Genomic DNA, 11467 nt, shown 5'->3' with positions numbered 1-11467 from the left:
TCTCTCTCTCTCTCTCTCTCTCTCTCTCTCTCTCTCTCTCTCTCTCTCTCTCTCTCCCTCCCTCCCTCCTTCCCCCCCTCTCCCTCTCTTCCTCCCTTTCCCTCCCTCCCTCTCTCTCCTTCTCTTCCTCTCTCTCCCTCCCTCCCCTTCTCTCTCTCCCTTCCTCCCCCTCTGTCTCTGTGTCTCTCTCTCTTTCCCTCCCTCCCTTCCTCCCCCCCATCTCTGTGTCTCTCTCTGTCTGTCTCTGTGTCTCTCTCTCTTTCCCTCCCTCCCTGCTCTTTCTCCAGTTGAACTTCATAGGAGTGACCGTACAGGTAGGAGAGAAGTATGTACACTTCACATCCGTCAGTCATCGGTTCACCCCGGTCACCATTGGCACAGCCCTTCCCTCACGACAGGTCAGTCACCATCATCATTTTCTTCATCTTCATTATTTAAGGTCTTAAATTAAGCCTCAGTGCCTGGATGGCAGTAGCTGAGCACGACAAAGGGAGTTCAATCATCAATTAGTCTAAAATGCCTAACAGCTTAAAGCAAAGGATCAACAAATGAGGACCCAGGAATCCTGGCTATCTGCGGGATGGTAAATTAGGAGCAGAGAGGGAATGGCTGGAGATGGCAGAAATGTCAATATCTATACCATGGCATGTTGTAAAGAACACTGGATTTGGAATCAGACAACCTGGGCTTGAATCTAGCAATTCTATTTCCTAGCTGGGTGGCTTCAGATAGGTTGGTTGACTTCTCTAAGCCTCATCTTCCTCATCTGTAGACTGGGGAGACTGATTTAGGTCTCCTCAATAGCTGTGTCTGTGGTCCATTCCAGCTTGAAATTCTGTGATCCCATGCCCTAAGCCTTCTGAGTAGAGAACTCCTGCCAGTGTCCTGCCTTAAGACCTTTACTCTGCTTCTCTTCACACACAGATCCAGAGTGAATCTTCTTAATCTTGAATTTAGAGAGAATCCAAAATCTATAGAAAATATAGAATCAGAAAGATTTCTGAATGAGATGCTGGAATAAAATCTGGAGAGGCTATAACTTTTTTTTTGTTTGTTTGTTTTGCTATGGAAAATCTCATGTCCTTTTTTTGTCTTTTTGTTTTGTTTGAGTTTTACTAATGACATCAGAGGTTTTTTGCACCACATTCTTTTCCCAGTGTCCCCCCACCCCAAAGAACTCTTCCATGTAACAAAGAAAAACAGTTCAGCTGAACAAACTGTCCTAGGAACAACTGCCTTGAACATCACAGATAATATTAGGCGGCTGTGATTTTAGTGCCGCCTGGAGGAGCAAAGTGTAGAGGAACCCCCTGTCTCTATGGTCTGGGGAAGCAGTCATAGTGTGTCAGGAGGCAGGCAGGAAAGATAAGGCATCTTTAGGAATGTATTCTCCATCCTGAGAGCCTCGAAACCCAGACTGAATTTCTGTTCACTCACAACTCTGATCCTTAGCTGAGATGCTTGTTGGAAGTTGTTTGACCTGGCAAACCAAGGTCCCAAAGAAGGGAATCTGCACATGATTCAGATTAGTAACAACCAGTGAGGAAATCCTTTCCCAAGAGACAAAGGGACTCTTCTGGACCAGTAGCCTCCTTTGTGATCCTAAGGAGTTCATCTCAGTATAAGTAACACTATGGGATAGTAGAAAATACAGCATTGAACTAGGAGTCAAAAGATTTGGGTTGTAGTCTAGGCAGCTCTGGGGCACTATGGAGTGAGTGCTCAGCACAGAGTTAGAAAGACCAGCGTTCAGATGCAGCTTCAGACTAGCTGTGTGACTTAGGGCAAGTAACTTAACCTCTGTTAATATAATGAGGAAGTTTGACTTTCTAAGGCTTTTTCCAATTCTCACTTTCCCTTTCCCTCCAATTTCATAATCTGGACTCAGACTTCATGATCTCAGACCCTTTTCCCCATCTCCTCTGCCTTATTAGAAATGTTCTGCCCTGAAAGAATTGACTTTATAAGGACAAATTAATGAGTTTGGGATTCTTCCATTTGGGCAGTTGAAATCAGAAAGTCTATTCAGTTATGAAAGGTTTGGATAGGGTATATAGATGATTCCCACTTTGTGAAACTCTTCAAGGCCAACCCTTGAAGCTTGAAAAGAGCCAGAGAAAGAAATGACTACTACGGTGGGTAACTTATATAAACTTGTAAAACTCATCAGCTAGAAAGCAGAGGCAGAAAATGTAATTAGCCTTTTTAAAGGCTTTATATATAATCATAGGTAATAGATACTCAACAAAGTAATCCTAAGGGAAAACAGGTGTGGTTTCAAGTTTGTCCTTAACCTTTGAGTTTGCTGTTATGCAGAACATCCACAGAACAGAACTCTCAGAACAGTCCCACATACAGTATTGGGCTGAATGGATTATCAGTTTGACCCACTCTAATAAGTCTTATGTTCTTATGCTCTCACAGATTTATGAACTATATAATGGAGGTTCAGTACCTGTGTTATATGACATCCAATTAGATCCTCTATGGAAGATCCAGAATAAAAATTTCCAGCACCCCATCTTCCAGTGTCTTAATCCCCATGGAGACATACAACCTGGCAAGACAACTCAAATCTTCTGGATCTTCTCACCAATAGAGGCCAAGACCTACACTGTGAGTTGATAGCAACTCAACCTTTGTTCCAGTCTCAGTTCCAATTTATTTTCCTGGGGGAAGAGGATTCTCAGTTCCTAGAGTTCCCTTCCTTGTGACACAGTACCCTCAGGCTGATATGGTCTCTTGTTGCCCCATCCATCCCATCCATTCCGCAGGTGGACGTCCCCATCCATATCCTGGGTTGGAACTCAGCCGTCATCAGGTTTGAGGGTGTGGGCTATGACCGCTTCATCATGGGAGATACAGCCCCTTTCCACACTGTCACCACCAATGACCAAACTCCAGTGGCTACCAAATTGGTTGTACCTGGCCAGGTAAGAGGAAGAGAAATAGATAAGGACTGAAAGAATGGGTGGGGTGAGAAGATTGGGGGCAAAGTAGGGCAGAAATGCAGAATTGTAGAGGAAACAAGGAGGAGAGCCAATGAAATAGCTGGTGTAGGGGAACAGAGGCCAGGGAAACTCTCTAAGAGGAGGAGACAGATTGAAACTCTCTCCTGAATTTCAGTCTGGCATTTTCAACAACCTATTAAAGATCTATGCCTGGATACCCAGTCAACATCTTGAACTCAATGGACCTGAAATTGAATTCATCATCTTTCCTTCAAAATCTGCCCCTCATCCCAACTTCACCATACCTGTTGAACACCATTCTCATAGACACTTTGGCTTGAAACCTCAGTCATCTATGACTCTTCTTAGTCCCTAAGAAGATACCTAATCAGATACCAATTCATATTGATTTTGCCTCATAATTGTTTTTCATATCTGTTCCTTCTTTTATACTTCCATCATCATAACCCTCGTTTAGAACCTCACATTTCTTTTTTGCACTATTTTTGGACCATATTGTAATAGATTCCCACTTGTTTCCTCTGCCTATGTTCCCCTCAGTCACTCCCCACCTCAATCATCCTTAAGGCTTTGCCAAAGTAATCTTACAATAAATGCAGAAGTGGGATCATGTCATTTTCTTCTCCAAAAACCTTGAGTGGTACCTCCACTGCCTAATGAATAAAGTCCAAGCCCCTTCATGACCTAGCTCCAATTTATCTCTTCAACGTTATTTCACAGTCCAACCCTTCTGGTATTATACACTTCACTCAAACTCAACTTATTCACTGTGCTTCCTTAATCTCATTCTGCAGCCTCCCATTTCCCTTCATTTGCCTTCTTCAAAAATCCCTTTTTCAACATCTAGCTAAGAAGTCACTTCCTTCATGAAACCTTCTCTGATTCCCCCAAGTAAAAGTGATCCCTCCCTCCCTGCCTCAAAAACTTCCCATAAACATAATCATTTGGGGCCATTATAGGGAAAAGTATCACCATTTTATAGGTTAGAAAACTAAGTATCCCCCACAGTCATACTCCATGTCTTTCCTGACCCCAGTTGAAGTGTCCTTCTCACTGCAACTCCTCAGGGTCTACCTCCATGATCTTATCTGTCAAGTCTCTGTCTTGGTCTCTGGAGTCTCTATTCAACACTAAATTCTATTATCCTATAATTCAGTGGGTTTATTTGTGTACGTATCTTTTGGACATATCTCATACCTTAACTGAACTGTGAGTGATGGAGATCAGGGAGTGTGGCTTTTTTCATCTCCATATTTCATGAATCATATAGCCCAACACCTTGCACACAGTAAGCATTTTAAAGAGGTTTAGATTGAGAAGGGATGAGGAAGAGGCTGCATGAGGCAAGCTCTTCAGATTTAGGGGGCCAAAAAAGACAAGGCTATACTGCCATCTAGTGTCTATTCCCTGACACAGCAGGAGGAAATTTCACAGGGGCTCTCTCCTCACTGGGCTTCAATCCTGCCATCTACTCCCACCATTCAGAGATAGGTTGAAAATCGGATAATTAACCAGGAAAGAGGAGTTATTAACCTGTTTTTGTAGCATATATCACTTTGGCAGTCTGGCAAAACCCAATACTCCGGTGGTTTGTTGCAAAATCATAATTGAAGAAAAATGCCTCAATTTCAGTTAGAGATTAGTGAAAATAAAGGTAATTTTTTTTCTATCCAAGTCTCCAGATCCCAGAATGTCTCTCCGTGGACCCCAGGTTAAGAATCTCTAATACTGGTCCTTGGTTCCAGGATCCAGGCTTAGATAGGCTAGCCCCTCTTCAAGACCAGATGGATGTTAGTCTGTGATAAATAGAGAAAACAAACAAAACCCATTACCCCTCAGTCGTCTGTTTCACTGTCAAGTCTCTTGTTGGGAAGATTCCCCAGCTGTCTGACTCATGTCTTCTGCTGAAGTTTTAGTACTTTATTCTAAACGATGATGGTCCCTCTCCTCTTTGTAATAACCTCTCAGAAGCATGAAGGTTAGCATCTGCAAGTACTCTTAGGTCTGGGTTGACTCAGTCTCCCATTCTCCCTTCAAACTGTCCTCCTCACCTGAGTAATCCCCATTCAACAGGTGGCCTTCCTATCCCAGTCTCAAATTTCCCTGGGCAACATTCCAGTGCGCTCCAAATCCAGCCGACTCATATTTCTTAACAATGCCTCGGAGAAAGAGCCCATCATCTTCTCTTGGGACCTGGGGTCATCAAATATAATAGAGGATGTGGTGAGAACCCCATCAGGCATGCCAATCTCAGCCCTACCTATTCTACCAGCCCCACTCCCAATCCTCCTCAGCCCCGATATACCCTACAAACTCCTCTTCTACAAACCCCACTGGTCCTTCTCCCTGGACAAATCTCATGGATACCTCCCCATCCTGGTCTCCCCTGATACCATCCATCCTAGATACTGAAGGTATCTCCCATGATGGGAATGGTGGCTCCCGGGGAGAATATCCCTTGTGTGGTGACCATGAAGGCCTCACAGCACGCCTGTTTCTACAGTTTTGACATGGTCTGCAAGGTGAGAAGCCCAAAGCAGTTTGGTCACTCTTATCCAAACTCCAGGTGGGAAGAGGAACAGGGAAGCGACTCCTGAATAAGAGTAAAGGCAGAAGGCAGCAGTGCATGGAGGGTGGACCCTGATAGTTCTGGCCTTTACCTGTGACCTCAGGGGCAATTTGCACCTGGAGAAGATGGTTCAGTCCCTGAAAGACAGGCCAGGAAAGCAGGCAGGGCTAAGAAGTTTGCTGTACTGACCCTCCATTCCCTTCCCACTTTCATCTTCACCCCACCCACCTTAGGTTTACCTACAGAAAGCCCTGACCCAGTACAAAGCAGAGATGCAGGCCTGGGAGAAGGAAAAGAACCGGCAAGAGGTTGAGTTTACAATCACAGAAAAGAATTTAGAGGTGAGGCTCAGAAGGCCCAGGATGCACCCAACCCAGCTGGCTCAGCTTGGCTGCTGAGAAGGCATGCTAAAGAGATGATAAAGAGATGGGCAAAATCTCCCACCCACAGATAATCAGGATGCTCCCCATTCCCACTCACTCCCCAGTAACTGACGCTCTGAAAGTAACTTCCTTGTAGCCAATGTCCTCTCTTCTAATTATTTATTCTCTTTGGGGATGTCTCTTTGGCCTCAGGGCTACCCTTGAGATTGATTTTAAGCAGATTTCACCTGTCAAAAGGTAAAAGCCAGCACGGCTTGCCCTGGCTCTCACATCCCATCCCCTGCTCTGGAGGAAGTAGGATACTCGATCCCCTCAAGGCGAAGCCAGAGTGGGCCGTGAAAGGTCTGAGTGCAGAGAGGATTTGAGCATTCAGTCCTTTCAGGGTCTGTGGTGGGGGAGGAGAGTCACCACTTCGGAGCTCTCCCATCACCCTTCGCCAGGGGTTCCATTCCCCTTCTACAGGGACTGCCTGAATTCTCAAAATCTTCATCCTGTGCAGCGTGTGATCGTGGCAGGAAGTATAAGGTAATTGTACCACCCGTCCCTGGTCATCACTTCAGGCTCCCCTGGGATATTCTCAGAGAACCCTTACCTAAGACTCCGGACCCACACCACATTGAGATTTGGGGGGGGGGTGTTGAGGCTGGGAAAGGAACTTTGGAGGGTTGGGGAAGCACTGAGGGCCAGCTGGCACCTTCAGTCTTCAGGGAGGGAGATCTCTCCTGGGAACAGGACCCCAAAGCTCAGAACTCTGGGGCTGGGGTCCTCTAAGGGGTAGAGAAGGAAAATGGGTACTACTCCAAACTCCTGCCATTTGCACATCTCCCTCTTCCCAGACCTTGCCTCCCATCCAGAAACAACTGCCCTATACCCCACCAGTCACCTGGAATCTTCGAAGTCCCAAGACAGGGCAGATCTGGCTCTGCCCTGAGGCACCTAAGCCCTGCCTTCTCTTCCTGGGCCTCACTGCCCGAGCCCATAACACGGATGACTTCATGGGAAACTTCTTCTCCAAATCCCCCTGCTACTTCCTGTACCAGTGAGTTCCCAGGGATACTGGAGTCCCTTCCTCCATCTCTACCTTACAACCGGCCATGTCTGGGAAGGGCTGGACAGGGAGCAGGGTGGGACAAAGGGACTGAAGTAGCTTTTATGGATGGGATGAAAACCAGTTTGGGGTCTGAGGAACCTCCAGCATTCCCGGTCCTTGTGTTGTCTTGCCACTGTTCTGGCCCACTCACCCAAAGACGCTGAAAAAGTAGCCAGGGCCCCTCCCTATACAGAAGTTCAGAAATGCTGAGAAAAATAGGAGATTCAACTTCTCTGGGCCTTAGTTTCCTCATCTGTACACTGAGAAGTTTGGACTAAGTGACCTGTGGGGTTCCTTGCAGTTTTGACCCCATGACCCTATGCTAGGTGTTGAAGGAGAAGCCATGACCTCTCCTGTCAAAGAGTTTACTGCCTAGCCTAGTTGGGTGGGATGATAAGACATCACAATAAGGAAACAGGACCTTACACATCATAAGTACTTCAGAAATGCATGCTTGTCACGAACGGAGAAGTGTAAAATTTTGGGGATGGGTAGGTAGAGGGAGAGATCCTGGGCACAGGTTGAAGAAAACACCAGCAAAGTCACAGAGTTAGGGAAAGTCAAGGCCTCAGGCAGGGGGTGGGGGGAGTTACTCATTCATTGTGGTGTGAGTATGTAAAAAGTACTAAGATAATACTGGATAAGAACCTTGGAGTCACCTGGAGGACCTTAAATGCCTTGCTGAAGACATTGGATTTTACTTATTGGGCATTTGGGAGCCACTAAAATTTGGGTGTTGTGTGTGTGTGTGTGTGTGTGTGTGTGTGTGATCTCATGACCTGTGCATAAGAAAGATTAATTTGACAAGAGCGTGAAGAATGGATTGATTGGGGAAGACATTAGTGGGAGACAGAGAAATTAGGAAACTATTATAGTCCAGGAAAGAGCTAATGAAGGCCTGGATTAAAGTGTGCCTAGTACCCTGAGTAGAGGAAGAAGGCAATTTATGAGAGAAGTATTTAGGAACTGGAATCTACAGTTTTTGGGTATCAAGGGTTGAGGGGGAAAAAAAATCTTAAGTTTTTCAGTATGGGGGAAATGATAATGCTATTAGTTGAAACAGGAAAATCAAGGAGAAATGTGATGACTTCCATTTTGTATATTTTGAATATTATATGCTTGCCCAAAACAAAAGCAATAGATAGGTAGAAACTTGGATAGAGAGATCAGGAGAGAAGTTAGTCTAACCTTGGTTAAAGATGAACAGAATTGAGATATCAAACTAAAAAGGGCCAGATTTGCCTCCTCTCCAATGTAAGAAGAGACTCCTTTTTCAGGGTTGGGGTTGAGGTAGAGGGATGGGCTGGATGGGAGTGGTTCTCCCACTTGGTCCTTAGCATATCACCATGCTTGGGAAGATGGTGCTGTTGAGTACCTCATGGACTATGGGCTCACCCTGTCCCCTCAAGAAGCTACATAAACTATAAAACCTGTTTGCAGGCCACTCAAAAAGAAGAAAAGCGAGGGAGAATCAGTGATAGCGGAGGATGAGCTTGAACAGGGTACATTTTCTAGGCACGCGAAGCAGATCGTGACAGATATTCTGACCATAGTTATCAGGTATTGGACCCTAAACTCTTCGAAGCATTCAACTTGGCCTTTCTGGCCCATCAAGACAGTGCAGTATCTGCTCACTGCCTATTCTCTATCTGCATTGCTGCTGTCTCCCATGGCCTCTATACCCCCAATCAACTTTAGAGAGAACTTCCTCAGGTAACTCACCCTGTCACTCTCTAATCCTTCCCTTCGTGGTGTCCAGGGAAACAAGCCAGTGCCTTTGAAGGTCCCAATAATAAAGATAGTTACTCTTCTTCCTACCTAAAGATCCCATCGACTCTGTAGCCACCCAAACCACTCACCTTTATTTATTAAGTGAACTCAGGAAGCTATCATAGGGACCTTGCTCTTGTCCTCTGGATCCCAAACCTGTCTTTTCTTCTCAAGGGACTTAAGAGAGGGAAAAATCTCTAGGTCCACATGATCTCTTCATAAGAATGACTAGCAGGTGAATAGCTCTCAGGTGTCTTGCAAGGCCAGGACCTATATAGGACCTTGGCTAGGACCAATGTAGACAAGACCCTCTGGCTTTGCTCCATTCCTTTTCCTAGAAGCATCAAGCATGGTACTGCCCCCAGATAGCCCTAGGGACATGGAGATGGATAGGAAGAGGCAGGCTCAGCCAGACCCTTTCCATAACACTGGTCTTCCTATTAGGGGCTTGTTGGAAGACAGGAAGTTCCATGAAGATGTGGAAATTACCCTGGTGGAACCCATTCCTTACTTCAGTCAGTTCTGGAGCGAGGAATCAGCTCGGATGCTAAACCAGAAATCTAGTTTAGGTCACGTGTCTGATGTCTCCACCTCATGTGAAGAAGACGAGGAAGCAAATCAAGATGAAGATAAGGAGGATGAGACTGGAGAAGACGAAGAAGAATCCTGGGAGAAGGGAAAGCTATTTGGGTCCCTGGATGAAAGTCTGTCTCCAAGCAGCATACAGAAGAGATCTCTGGATCAGCTGCTATCAGAAGAATTGAATAGCATGCTGCAGGAAGAGAATGCCTGGTGGGAAAAGGAGACAATCTCCCGGTGAGCCTGGGAATGAATGAGGAAGGGGGTGGCAGAGAAGGGATACATTCTGGTCCCAAGAGCAGGGAGGAGGGTATGTCCTGTCCAGGGACAAGTCAAGTACTGTCTAGCAACCACAACCTTAATATAGAAGAGACTCTTTTTTACAGTGGGTTTTAGTTTTTTTGTTATTATTTTTTATTTTGTTTTGTTTTCAGGGGAAGGTGTAGGGTGGGAAAGGGGTCCAGCCTTTAATTTCAATAGTGGATGAACTTTAACTGTCTAAACATTCTTTATCAATGTGCTGGACAACTGGGTTCCTATCCATTATGCTACACTACCTTTCTTAAAATGTCTTACAACCGGGGACAGCTAGGTGGCACAGTTAATAAAGCACCAGACCTGGAGTAGGAGGACCTGAGTTCAAATTTGACCTCAGACACTTAACACAAAACTAGCAGTGTGACCTTGGGCAAGTCACTTAACCCCAATTGCCCTAACTTCATCCCTCAAAAAAAAAAGCCAAAAAAAATGTCTTAGAGGGGCGGCCAGGTGATGCAGTGAGTAAGAGCGCCCGGCCCTGGAGTTGGGAGATCTGGGATTTATTCTGGCCTCAGATACTTAACACCCACACAAAATAACTGGCCATGTAACCTTGAGCAAGTTACTTAACACCAATTGATTAAAAAAAAAAAGTCTTAGAAACTTAGAAAGTTTTTTTACAATCCAGAAGGAGGAAAGGCCTTTCTGCCTTCTTCAACTGTCTGTTCTCTGGCCAGCTCTGCTGACTGTTTCTGTCCTTAGCTGAATTCTATCAGCCCCTCTTCTGTCCAGTACCCCCTTCCTCATTTCCTGGCAAAAGTGATCTGAGCCCAGGTTACTCTTAGGCTACCCAGCTTCCTGAGTCTTCGCCAGTCAGTGCTGGAAAACATGATCCAGAACATCATGATAGAAGCCAGCCGTGGGGAAGTGGTGCTGACCACAAAGCCCCGTGTCATCGCCCTCCCTCCTGCACCGAAGCACTCCATGCAGAACTTGCCCAGGTGAGAGGACAGGTGCTGGCACAAGTGGCTGGAATCTCAGAGCGAGAGCCCCACACTCACCTAGCCCCCTATGCTTTATTTCTTCCAGTGGGCCAAGCCCAGACTCAATACCCCAAAGAAGCTCTGGGCAGTACATAAGCGTGGGCACTGTCCAAGTACCACTGCCTCAGATCAACACCATCACGAAAGCATCCATCTCCAGCGGTGCAGAGCTGGTACTCTAGGCTTCCCCAGAGCCAGGACCAAAGGCCTGTCCTCTTCACGTCTTTCTGCATCCCAGAACTGCAGCAGGGGATCGTGTGCTCTCCAGAGAAAAGATTTCCAGAGTCACTCCCCACCCCCAGGCTTCCACCCAGGCTCTTTCAGTAAAATTGCACCTCTGATAGCCTTCTGTCTTGACTCTCGTCCCTGCCGGTGCCCAGGCTCCTGGGGGATGGAATTGAGCAGTGTCAGTGGGAAGGGTCTGTTGGCTTCCCCTCCTCCCTACTCCAGAATGTAATGTGCAGTGATGAGAGTTTTGAGAGAGGAGTGTCGGGAGTGAGGAGGAGACAGTGGGAAACAAAACAGAAGCCTGAGAGCAGTCTGAAGTGCGTGTGCTGAGGGCCACATGTCCGTCCCACTCTTTTTTGGCCACTCCCTGTTTTGACCCCTGGTCCTCCAAGTGCTACAGGCAGATGGCGCTGCGTTGTGACCAGGCGTTGGGCTAAGGGCTTGGGCTGTGAGATGTAGCCTTGTTGGCTGGTTGTCCCGGAGGGGAGCGAGTCTTCGATGGTGGTGGTGGTGGTGGTGGTGGTGGTGGTGTGTGTGTGTGTGTGTGTGTGTGTGTGTGTGTGTGTGTGTGTGTG

The 11467-nt window shown here is 46.4% G+C and overlaps 1 protein-coding gene across 1 annotated transcript in view; it reads left to right on the top strand.

The window, feature by feature from the left end:
• CFAP65 (cilia and flagella associated protein 65) overlaps window positions 1–11329 on the top strand; it is a 41464-nt gene extending 30135 nt beyond the window's left edge. Inside the window, exons 21-33 of the mRNA XM_069104397.1 lie at window positions 288–398; window positions 2425–2616; window positions 2775–2933; window positions 5046–5195; window positions 5378–5494; window positions 5775–5882; window positions 6387–6449; window positions 6761–6963; window positions 8455–8574; window positions 9229–9600; window positions 10467–10622; window positions 10711–10837; window positions 11285–11329. Of these exons, the coding sequence (XP_068960498.1) occupies window positions 288–398; window positions 2425–2616; window positions 2775–2933; window positions 5046–5195; window positions 5378–5494; window positions 5775–5882; window positions 6387–6449; window positions 6761–6963; window positions 8455–8574; window positions 9229–9600; window positions 10467–10622; window positions 10711–10837; window positions 11285–11329 (1923 nt within the window). The remainder of the gene's footprint in view (window positions 1–287; window positions 399–2424; window positions 2617–2774; window positions 2934–5045; window positions 5196–5377; window positions 5495–5774; window positions 5883–6386; window positions 6450–6760; window positions 6964–8454; window positions 8575–9228; window positions 9601–10466; window positions 10623–10710; window positions 10838–11284) is intronic.
• The last annotated feature ends 138 nt before the right edge of the window (window positions 11330–11467 follow it).

Source organism: Petaurus breviceps, unplaced genomic scaffold (genome assembly GCF_028583685.1).
Source record: "Petaurus breviceps papuanus isolate PSGF00001 unplaced genomic scaffold, PetGlider_PUasm1.0 688, whole genome shotgun sequence".
Classification (NCBI taxonomy): domain Eukaryota; kingdom Metazoa; phylum Chordata; class Mammalia; order Diprotodontia; family Petauridae; genus Petaurus; species Petaurus breviceps.
This window is presented reverse-complemented; position numbering and strand designations above follow the sequence as displayed.